The 12,043-nt window shown below is 39.2% G+C and overlaps 1 protein-coding gene across 1 annotated transcript in view; it reads left to right on the top strand.

The window, feature by feature from the left end:
- stab1 (stabilin 1) overlaps window positions 1-12,043 on the top strand; it is a 170,758-nt gene that overhangs the window by 74,941 nt on the left and 83,774 nt on the right. Inside the window, exons 49-52 of the mRNA XM_087840890.1 lie at window positions 999-1,133; window positions 1,219-1,278; window positions 8,512-8,688; window positions 9,574-9,663. Of these exons, the coding sequence (XP_087697016.1) occupies window positions 999-1,133; window positions 1,219-1,278; window positions 8,512-8,688; window positions 9,574-9,663 (462 nt within the window). The remainder of the gene's footprint in view (window positions 1-998; window positions 1,134-1,218; window positions 1,279-8,511; window positions 8,689-9,573; window positions 9,664-12,043) is intronic.

Raw genomic sequence — 12,043 nt, 5'->3', positions numbered from 1 at the left:
CCTTTAAAAAGTAATAAAAAAATAAATATTAGAGAGAAAGCTTTCTAAATGTTGATCCATGATATATCTCGATATGTCAGACCCTGATTACCGGGAATGCTTTGATATATTTTTTTTCTTTACCTGCATTTTTACTCGGTTTTGCCAGGTGAATTAATACATTTATTAAAAGATTTAACATTTGTTAGAATTCCAGCTTTATCATCTATTAAAGAAAATTGGCTGAATATTGTGTCTATTGCTAAATAAAATGTACTCAAGTGAAATTACTCTCTTTCATCCACTCATATTTTTGTAAACATAAATGAAATAGCCCACACTGGCACACATTCATATTTCCTGGTCCACTGGATGAAATTGAAGTCTCTGCTCCTTATTTACTGGTTGAGCGCCACTTATGATGGCTTTTTTCATGACCCATGCACGAGCTTCACTCAGGGTAAGTTGATTAAAACTGCTATGGGAACAAAAACTCAGATTTTCCTACCACAGAGATCAGTGTTAGGCTCTGTTTGTAAACCTGGGATTGTTTAAATAGTTAGTTTTTCTTAGAAAGATTCCTCACTGAGTGAAAAGGCCTGGAATTATTAGTGTAGTGCCCCTAATAATAGTGTCTGGTCAGATTAAAAAAATACTAAGGAGAGTTGCTTCAGTGCTTCCTTTATTACCTCCTTCATCTTATTAATGTTTTCCATAAAAGTCCAAGAAACGTGATTAGGGAAAAACAAGGGATGGAATTTTTTGACTGGGGCCCTGGTTTCTGGAATAGGCCCGCTGATCCTGGGTTACACCATTCACGGTTAGCATCCTTAAAAACCCCTTAATTTTAAATGTTAAAGTTATAAAATATTGAGGTGAATCTAAAGCTCCCAAGAAATCAGCCCATTTAATTTTACTTTAATGAGTCTTTCATTCATTTTTAATGATTTTTCTTGAATTTAACTAGGAAGTACCTTCGGGAAGTCATCAGGAAATAAACAGTCTCTCTCCCCCTGCAGGATTCGATCTTCATCAACAACAGGTCGAGGATCGTGAAGAGCGATTACACCACATTTAATGGAATCATTCACCACATCGACTTGATGCTGACACCTTACGCTCTGGAGGAGAAACCGCCGATTAATCCCAAAATGGTGCGTTGGGTTTGGTTACAGTTATTTAATGATTAATCTTAACTGGAAGCAGATAGTGATATCTCTCTTTCTCTCTTTGTGTTAGATGAACTTAACCACAGCAGCTTCAGTTTATGGCTACAGCAGCTTCTACCAACTCATAGAGGTAAGGGAAACAAAACCCTGCATCTACTGATTTGAGAAGGACTACTTCAATTTCTGCAACCCTCTTTCATTAACTCCCATCTGCTTGTCTACACATCCTCTTCAGAAAAATCCTGCTGGCCATTAGGTCGTAATTTGAGCCAAATCTGAGCATTTTATTAGTTCAGAACATTTAGTGTAGCTTCTTCACTTCAGAAGTCATCAGGGATCAATGTTAAAAAAAATTAGGCAAATTGAGCCACCTCTGTGTACTTCAGTGGGCTGTAACTAAGAAAATATTAATAGTATGAAAGCATCAGTAAGGTAAAGTTGGTTATTTGAGGCTATTGTGACCCTGGGCAATTTTTCTTGGATTGACCTCATTAATTAATCAACAGCTCTCTCCAAAGCACTAACGAGAAAACACTGCAGCACTAAACACTCTAGGATGATAAACGCAAGGCTCCACACACAGCTCTTATTTGGAAAGATGGGTGATGTGATATCCTTAACTGACAGTAAACATAGACTTACCACAGTTTTAAAATACTCTGTTTAAAGTCCTGTATTCAAGGTTTTCAGTAATTCAGTAGCACTACAGTAGCTTTGCCAGGCAGATGTAGTTTAAAAGCAGAAGGTTAATTGTCATGCATACACACTGAGAAGTGTGAAGCATGGTGGCATTATCCTGGGATTATTTCTCTGCCGGCCCTGGTTTGGTATATTCACCTGCAGTGACATATCAAAAGTTGTACTTTAATCTTCAAGTGGTTAAAGCTTATATTTTTGATTGTAAAAATACCTTGTACCACAATTTCGTGAAACGTTGTGTGGCTATCCTTGATTATTGTGTTGGCTTTGGTTCAGGAGGTAGAGTCTACTAATTGAAAGGTTGGTGGTTTGATCCTTGGCTTTTCTTGTCTGAAGTGTCCTTGATCACAATACTGAACCCCAAGTTACCCCGATGCTTTCAAAGTGCTTAAAATTTGTTTAGGCTCAGCTGGAGTAGAAAGGCGAACCTGTATCTATTCCTGTAATGTAAACTGTAATGGAGTCATAAACTGTTGTTTTAGGCTTAAATAGCTTGGTTGCTTGAGGGTTAATTATCATTTAACAACAAAAATCCAAAATTAAATTGTAACAAATAGCTCACATGTGGAGGTAAGCTTGGTGCATTTAGTTTCCATACAGGGGACATGTGCACTGCTAAACAACCCCCATTCACAATGGTTTAAGGCTAAATGGTTTAAGGCTAAACCATTGTGAATCCATTTTACCTGCTTCTTACTTTGGCGAAATGAAAATGACAACAGGTGCACAGAAGCAAAACTGGAGAAAAAAAATCAGTCAGGCGGGATAAGGAGAGAGCAATGGTCTGTGGCCACCACCTGCCACCTATATATACTATAACTATGCATGTGACAAATAAAGAACCTTGAACCTTGAACCTTGAATTCTCTTTTTGGAGGTTGTGTTGTTGTTGCTGTGCACCTGTTGTCTGCTTCATTTGCACCAAAGCAGCTCCATGGATTCACAGTGGTTTATGCCTGCTGCCTGCACACTTTGATATCCCTGAAGTTTAACTGACTTTGTGTTAAACTGTGATGATCGAGTGTTCCCTTCTTTTTTGAGCCATGTAAGGCCAGTTTCAGCAAGTCCGACCAGATCCATTTGATTCCACATGATGTACAGTGGGGGAAATAATTATATGATCTCCTGCTGAATTTGTATGTTTGCTAACTTACAAAGAAATGAACAGCCTCTCATTTTTTATGACAGTAAAATAAATATTTGATCCTATATAACCCAGTCAGAACTCTGGATGCCACAGATGGGCTGTGTAGTTGGTCACCAGGTTCGCACACATCTCAGGAGGGATTTCTGCCCACTCTTCTTCACAGAAAGTCTATCCATCCTTTTGGTTGCTGGTTGGCAACTTGAAGCTTCAGCCCCCTTCACAGATTTGCCACTCTTTTGTTACTTTGGCAGTATATTTTAGGTCATTGTCATGCTGGAAGACTGGTCCATGGCCAATCTTAAGCTTAAGCTTGGTGTTCTTTGGTTGATACTCAGCATTTCTCTTTCTCCAGAGTTGATGGGTGGAGTTGATTCCAAAAAGCTAAATTTTGGTTTAATCTGACATCACTTTCTTTCAAGCCTTCTCTGAGTCATTTAGATGTTCAGGAAAAAACTTCATACGGGTCTGTACGTGTGCCTTCTTGAGCATAGGAACTCTGCAGGTGCTGAAAGATTTCAATAAATAATGGCGTGGTGTGTTAGCAGTCATGTTTTTGGTGACTGTGGTACCAACTAATTAAAAAGCTCCTTGTACCTGATGTCCTTTGACTGCTCCTTGGTCTTCTCCAGAGGTGGACAGGTTGGCTTGGAAGAAATTGATTCTGTGGACAGTTGTGCTTTCTACAATGAAATTTTATTTATAAAGCGCTAAATCAACAGTTTCTTCAAGGTGCTTCATATTGTAAGATAAAGACCCTACGAAAATACAGAGAAAACCCCAGCATCTAAAATATTATTAATAAATGATCAGACAAAAGAGGCTTTTCAGGGAATAAATGTTCAGTTTCTATGGCATATGTCAGAACAAGATCCGGAGTGTGATTAAAGTGGTGCGTGGGCTCATTTACATTTTTAAAGAAGCCGATTGAGTCTAATAATAGATTGAATGCTATGTTGATGCTGTCATTTTGAGCATCTTCATGGATGTTTTATTCACCCACAATAATTATTTTATCTGAACTGACCGTTAAATCAGATAAAAACAATAGATAAATACAAATAAAACTGTATTTGAGTTTTCCAGTTAGGTTGTACAAGGCTAAGAATCAGGCTTTCAGATATATTAAAACTCTGTCTTGGTCTGGGTCATAAATATGACTCATTGAGATCAGGACTATTTCTAATTCTTTAATTGACTGATTGATTGTAATCTTTGCAGGCACACAGCCTGTGGTAGTAGGGGCTCAAATACCTATTTCACTCAATTTATAGCTCTTATCTAACATGTGGGGGGAGTTTTTCTGGGGTTTTTTTTGTGTGTTTTAGCAACACGAATACAATAATTACAAGTATCCCACATATAATTATGTACCAGCATGTCACAGAAAAAAGCTCTTCAGCTGGGCCTATAAATCATTATTTTTACCATGGTACTAAAACCATTAACAACCCCAAATATATATTTATAAAACAGACTGGGAGAAGTCTGTACAGACCTTAGATTTACAGTAAATTAATCAAGATATAGTAAAACTCCTTCATGGACACACACACTGCTTCACCCTCTCCAGGTACGTGTTTCAATGTTAGCGGCCTTTCCTGCAGACACGGGGAGTTTCCACACCTCCACATCCCCCCAGAGTCCCATAAAATCGACAAACCTGCATAACGTAATAATAACAAGGTGCTCCCGATCACAATAACTCACGGTTGTTACTGTAGTGCACTGACGGTTATCACCAAAAGTGGCACATCCATGTCAGTCGCTGCAAGTTATCTCTGTGGTGCTGGCAGCTTTTTTAAATCCATATATCTTTTTATCTTTTTATACAAAAAAAAAAAAACGGCAGCAGATTTATCTTAAAATTTTCTAATTGATGAATGTGTTTGAAATGCATTTTTGGTCATGGCCAATAACTGGGGTTAACATTACTACATGTGGGTCACTGTTTCACTCTAGCCGTGATGGATTCTCGATACTTTGCGTCATAGCAAGAAAATAGGAAACTTTGAAATTAGCAAATGGAAAAATCAGTTCTTTTTTAGGCTTTTGAAATGAAAATATGCTCCTGGTTTCATAATGTGGCCCTTGAACCCCGGAGGCTGCCATTTGTGACTTCTGCTTTATCTACTGCCAGTTTTGTGCCTCATACAGCTGTTTATGACACATGAATGTTGAATTTAGAAGACATAATGTTGGTTTTGGCTTCTCTTTACTCTTGAAGATGGAAGCTCGGATATATGTGAGACTTTCAGGAACAGGGCTTTACAATAAATGTGTCAGCCAGACGAGAGGCAGTCTTCTGAAACCGCGTATAGGCTGATGTTTTTACACAACGTTAAAATTAACAGCGGGAACTCAAACCACTTAACAATGTTTTGAGTTATCTGTGCTGTGGAACCTGGAAAAGGGATCCAGCAGGGAAAAAAATACTCTCACATTCACTTTGGAAAAGTGACTGATGTTTCACACCAGAGACTGAAATCGTTAACAGGATAGGATGCCCCTAAAAAATAAAATAACTGTCGTTAAAGAGAGTATTATACTTTACACCGTGTATGTAGACCTGAATACACTGCATTAAGTTCTGTCAGCTAATGGTGAGATATGAGATGAGTTCAATTTAAAAAGTAAATAACAAAAGGTTAATAACAAAGTAATTTTTACCCTTCAGGTTTAAAAGACTGATGGGTCAGGGTACCACGCTGCCTGGCAAGTTTATGAATACGATAACTCAAAAACAAGGCGACGTAGGAGTTTGAAATCTAGGGGTAGCACTGGCAGTATGCCAGTTTATTTTTCTTTTTATAATAAATATTTCATGAATCCCAAAGCAAAAGTCTAGTTAAGTTATATCATATTAACATTAAAGTTTAAAAAATGTGCAGCTATTAAAATTTACATTCTTCTAAATATATTTTTCAGTAAACATTTTAAACAACCACCTACAGTACCTTCAGGGACCACCAGGGGACCACACTATGGGAAAAATTATATTTATCATGAAAGTACAAAATGGCTTCCTTCTGACCTTGACTGCTGTGTTTTTCACAGTAGGAATTGTATATGTCACAAAAGCTTGCATATAGTTAGTATATAGAAAGTATTTATGTTAACAAGACTGAAATAGGGAAATAGCCACATGCAGAAGTTCAGTTCAGAGATTGCATAGATACCACTGCTTTTGTTCTTGCTGCAGCAAAGTAAAAAAAAAAAAAAGGGAAGGCATTTTATGTTTATCCTGTGTTTAAGTGTCACAGTGTGAGCTGGTAACGCTCTGCAGTAGGCTCCTGCCCAGTTTAACCCCAGGCTATAAGGAGACAAAAACTAAACAGAGTGACTTCACACTCAAAAGCAGATCCTGTGCAGATTTTTTTTTGTTGATAGTGGACTATTTAAGAGTCTTAAATATTTTTCTTACATCATACTGAATTGTATTCAGATGCTTAACACCTGGATTAGCAATCTGATTCTGTAGTTTTTAGCTCATCTAGCCAAAGGACTGAGCTTATGGCATGAAAAGGCATCCATGTGTCCATTTATCCACCACAGTAACACTGTAATCTTTACCTCACAGTGTAAAGAGCCCCGAGGCAGCTGTTGTTATGACTGATGCTAGATAAATAAACCTGAACTGAACTGAACTGAACTGAACTGTAGACGACCTTCTCCGACGAGATTATTTGTCAGAATTTTGTGAAACTTGCACACAGAGATTACCTTATCTCATATGTACTTTTTGCACAATGCTCAGTCTTTTGCACAACCCACTGTCATTGTTGCACTTTTCTGTGGCATTCTTGTGTCTGCACTGTCTTGTGTCTGTATCGTTCTGTTCTGTTCTGTCTAGTGTTGCACTGCCTCCAAGACCATAGCACCATGGTCTTGGAGGAACGTTGTCTCATTTCACTGTGTACTGTACCACTGCACATGGCTGGAATAACAATAAAGCCACTTGACTTGAAATTACATGATAGATTGAAACATCACTTTGCCATAAGTGTTCTACGATCTTAATGTTTGTGAAAGTGGAGGGAGTGTTCTTCCTATTGATCGACTCCAAGATTAGAACCTAGAAATCATCCTGTCACTGTTAATATTGTCAGCAATGTGCTCAATGCTATGACCTGCTGATGCAATCACATATTTTCATGTTTTTGTGGTCATGGTTACTTTCTTGACGTTCTTCTTCCTTTGGCTTTGCGATCACCACAGTGATCTTCCTCCGTCACACCAACCCTCTGTATGTCCTCCTTCACTCCATGAACCTTCTCTGTGGTCTTCTTGTCTTCCTGCTTGGCAGCTCCTCTTGAACATCTTTGTCCTTGAGATGAGACTCTTTTGCCATAACAGGAAAATACATGGGTAGAGGTACCTTTAGACTCTATCGCAAAAAGGTTGATTCTGTTTATCTGGACGTAGCGTTTTAGGTGGGAGAAACGTTTTGTCACTCAACCAAGTGAGTTTTACAGTGTCCGCTTACTGCAGGTTTCCTCGACCTTATAAACAGCACATCTCTAAATGACTGACACTAGCACCACTGATGAACAATGGGCTGTGAGGTCAGTTTCATGGTCGTTAATATGCAAATTGTCATGAATATTGATTAGTGGCCACTGCTCAATAACCATGAGAACCATTTTACAGAGAGTTGGAGAATGGTTGCAATCACAGCGTTGTAAGATGGTGAAAGATGTACCCTTCGGCCCTGTCCTCAATTCAGAGATGATCTTTCCCATTTAAATGGCCTCCTTGACTCCCTGCTCAAACCAGCTTTCCTTCCTGTCAAGGATACAAACATCCTCATCATTGTTAGCCAGTGGTGCTATAATTCAATGGGCCAAAAAAGACCTAAAAGTGTCTTTTTTGGCCCATTGAAATTTGAGGCAATGTATTGCCATGAATATTTCAAAACTTAACTAAAGGCTGCTGTTTTTATCATCATCATCATCAAGAATAAATTGATGATGGAGGAATGTTGTCTCGTTCCTCCATCATCAGCTAAAAATTACAGCTAAAATTTTATCAAGAACAAAGATAGACCATTGAAAATTTCAGGCTTTTATCTTTAATAGTCGTTGAGATATTCTTGTTCAAACACTTTTTCCAATTTTAGTGTGTGGAAAAAGGCCTGAAGGCGGGTCGATGAATCATTTTTTAAAAAGTATTTCATATTTCACAGCTATTTTTGTAAATATTCATATTTTCTACCATAACATTTTTATTGAAATCGAAGACTGTCAAACAGAAAATTTTGTTGATTAGAGACAGAATTACTCATAATAGACCTCCGCTGTGCAGCCCAGTATCACTGTACAACAGATTACACAGCAGATATGGCTTTCATAAAGGAAAAGGTTAAGTAAAGTTCCATTTGTTCTAACATTTATCATAACATTTGTATCTAGTAAAATTAATTTCAAGTGTTTCTAAAATGTCAAAAAAAAGTTTGTGGTCAGCATAAGTAAAAATCAATGTGCAAGACTCACTGTTAAATGCTTTTATCACTTTTTACAGATTGCAGGCCTCCTCCCTACACTCAATATGGCCGTCCACCAACCATTCACCGTGTTTTGGCCCACAAACAAGGCCATGGAGTCCTTGCCGCCTGAAAGACAGCTCTGGCTCATCCACCCTTTACACCGGGACCGGCTGGCTGCCACCTTAAAGGCTCACATCATTCGCAACTCAAAGGTAGGAGGAGAATGACTGGATGAATAACGAAGTGTTCTTTTGGATAGAGCCGATTACGAATGGCAAAAAGAGATGTGTAGGGTTATAATCCAATTCAATATTATTTTTACAATGCCAAATCACAACAGCCGCCTCAAGGCGCTTTTATATTGTAAGGTAGACCCCTACAATAATACAACAGAGAAAACCCCAAAAACCATACAACCCCCTTTTTAAGCACTTTGGCAATAGTGGGAAGGAAAACTCCCATTTAACTGGAAGAAACCTCCTCCAGAACCAGGCTCAGGGAGAGGCAGCTCATCTCTGTGCTTGTCCTGCTAGCGTTCGATGCTGTTGACCATAATATTCTATTAGAAAGATTAGAGCACGCTGTAGGTATTACAGTTACTGCGCTGCAGTAGTTTGAATTTTATCTGTCTAATAGACTCCAGTTTGTTCATGTAAATGGAGAGTCTTCTTTAAAGGCTGAGGTTAATTTTGGAGTTCCACAGGGTTCAGTGCTAAGACCAATTCGGTTTACATTATACATGCTTCCCTTAGGCAGCATCATTAGAAGGCATAGCATACATTTTCACTGCTGTGCAGATGACACACAACTTTATCTATCCATGAAGCCAGATAACACACACCATTTAGTTAAACTGCAGAAATGTCTTAAAGACATAAAGAAAATCTCTGTAGATGTGGACGTGAACATGAGCCCTGAATTGGCTAAGCCAAGAAAATGAATGAATTGCATTAATAAAGTAATAACCTTCTCTTGATCTGCTTTTAGGGTTTGTATCAAAAAATGTTTTAAGCACATGTTTAATCAGAAACATTGACAATAGTGTTTCTAAACCTTTTCCTTTGAAGCATTATGCCTGTGTGTATGTGTGTGTGTAGGTGACAAATGTTGGACTGCCGACTAAATTTTCATCCTTCCGCACGATGCATGGATCCACCATCAAGTTCAGCTGTGACCGGAGCCTGGTGGTGAGGAAACACACATATAAACCAAATGAGTGGCCATTACTTCTTCCACACCTGGTAGTTAATTGTTGCTGACTAAACTGACTGACTAACTAAAACTAAAACTGATTAAAAATGTGCCTGGGTGGTGTGGCTCAGCATCTACACATTGTTAGCTCCAGGGGGGAGCGCCTTCTCCACAACACTCCGTCTTTACGACCTCATGGCGTGCAAGCGGGTCTGCTGAGGTTATCCACCTGAGGTGCTCCATGTGCCCCTGCTTGGGTCTTACCCATGACAGTGTGTGTGCTCTGTGGCCTTGGGCTTAGTCTGTGCATCGCCACTGGCCGGATGACCGTACATGCTCTGCCTCTACCCCAAAGCAAGTCCACCCCCAGCGGCTTCTTACAAGGACTGACTAATGAGCGTCAGAGTTCTCATGGAGGAACTCCTGCCTAGAAAACCTTACTCTTTTCAAAACTTTGTCTCTGAATGTGGAAACCTCAAAAACTCTGATATGACTCTTATTGGTGGTTTACTCAATTCGTGCATCAATGAAGAATGCAATTGGTTGCAAGAACTAATGTGGGGGTGGCTGTAGCTGAGGAGGTAGTGCAGGTCATCTACCATTTGGAAAGTTGGTCGTTTGCTCCCTTTCTGATCCAGTTTGCATGCCAAGGTATCCTTGGGCAAAATGCATTCATCAGAGTATGAATGTGCGTGAATGTTAGCTAGAAAAGGATTGAATGAATGCATGTGTGAAAGGGTGAATAAGATATGTTGTATAAAACACTTTGAGTGCTCAGATAAAATAGAAAAGTGCTATATAAGAACCAGTTACCATTTTACACAGACAGGAAAGTCAAAGCTTATCCCACAGATAATTTTAATGTCTGTCATAAGTAGGGATGGGTATCGTTTAGGTTTTATCTGATACCGGTGCCAAAACTGTACTTTTGAAACGGTGCCGGTGCTTAAACGGTGCTCAAACCGGTGCTTAAAGAATGGAGAACACAAAATTGGTCCAAAAACCTCTCATGTTCAGCTGTTTTTTTTGTAAAAAGATAACAATGTTAGCCTTTTCTGCAGCTATAGGGCATATATGGTATCACTCTCAGCTGGAAGCAGTGCTTAATCAATGGAAAAAACAAACTTTGTCCAAAAACCTCTCATGTTTAACTGTTTTCCACTTTTTCTTTGGTCATGTTAGCCTTTTTGGCCAGGGTGAAGGGAGTATCTGCCATCAAACAAGAAGAGAGCTGCATGTAACAACAATGGTGTTTGCTAGTTCACCTTACATGCATTAATGCAATGACGTGGTTAGCCTACTCAACGTAAATTATACACGAACAACATTAAGCTACTCACGCAGAGAAGAATGGCTGCTGCTGCCATCATCATCCGTCATCATTTCTGCTACACTGGCAGGGCTAGGGGCCAGGACTCTCCTCTTCGGGTTTTTGGGGGATGTTGCTAACTCCAGGTCCGATAACAGGCAACCCACCCGCAGTAGATGCGCTCGGTGTGAGGTGAGGTCTCGCAGCAAGCTATCAAATACGGCAAATTTTTTGGCTTTTAAAAAAACACGCTATGCATCGCCAGGTGTTTCATCGGATTTGAGGTGTTACTTCCTTTGACAGTATCATAGTATCACCTTAAAGCATTTGTTGCAGGCTGCTGAGTTTGCATCTTTTGCTGTGAAGTACAGCCAGACTTTTGACCGCTTCGCCTTGGGCATTTTTAATCTGTAGCTCTGCTCTAAAAGAACGTACGTACCTGGACCCGCCTACTATCCTCGGAAAGGTAAAATGATTGGCTAGAATTCAACATGTATCACATCTCAGGAAAAAAAAGCACCGAAATAAAGCACCGAAATGTGCACTGCTTTTCGGTCTGGTTACTACCGTTTATGTCAGAACCGGTGCCATCATGGCACCGGATACCGGTACCCATCCCTAGTTATAAGTAGGTACTACAAGGGCCTAGTTACTGTGTGGTTGGCACATGTTATAAACAGACCCCTGAGTGAATTACTTTCATCAACTGATTGATCATGCAGTGATTTTACAGGTCTGTAAACATGAGATGTCTGCAAAAGTATTCACTCACCCGTTCAAATAATTGAATTCAGGTGTTCTGCTCACTGTCATCAAATCAAAATTTATTTCTATAGCACATATTAGAAATTATTTATTATTTATTTATTTATTTAGAATTTAAAAGTAAACTAAAGAATTTTAAAATCTATAGGAAATTTAACAGGGAGCCAATGTAAGTTGGCTAAAATTGGAGTGATGTGATCATAGATTCTAGTACCTGTTAAGAGACGCGCAGCTGCATTTTGAACTAACTTAAGCCGGTAAAGAGAAGAGTGTTGGAGGCCCAAGTAGAGGGAGTCGTAGTA

This window comes from Neolamprologus brichardi, chromosome 5 (assembly GCF_056152115.1).
Source record: "Neolamprologus brichardi isolate AB-2024 chromosome 5, ASM5615211v1, whole genome shotgun sequence".
Lineage (NCBI taxonomy): Eukaryota > Metazoa > Chordata > Actinopteri > Cichliformes > Cichlidae > Neolamprologus > Neolamprologus brichardi.
Note: the sequence above shows the minus strand (reverse complement) of the source record. Positions and strands in the feature narration are given on the sequence as shown.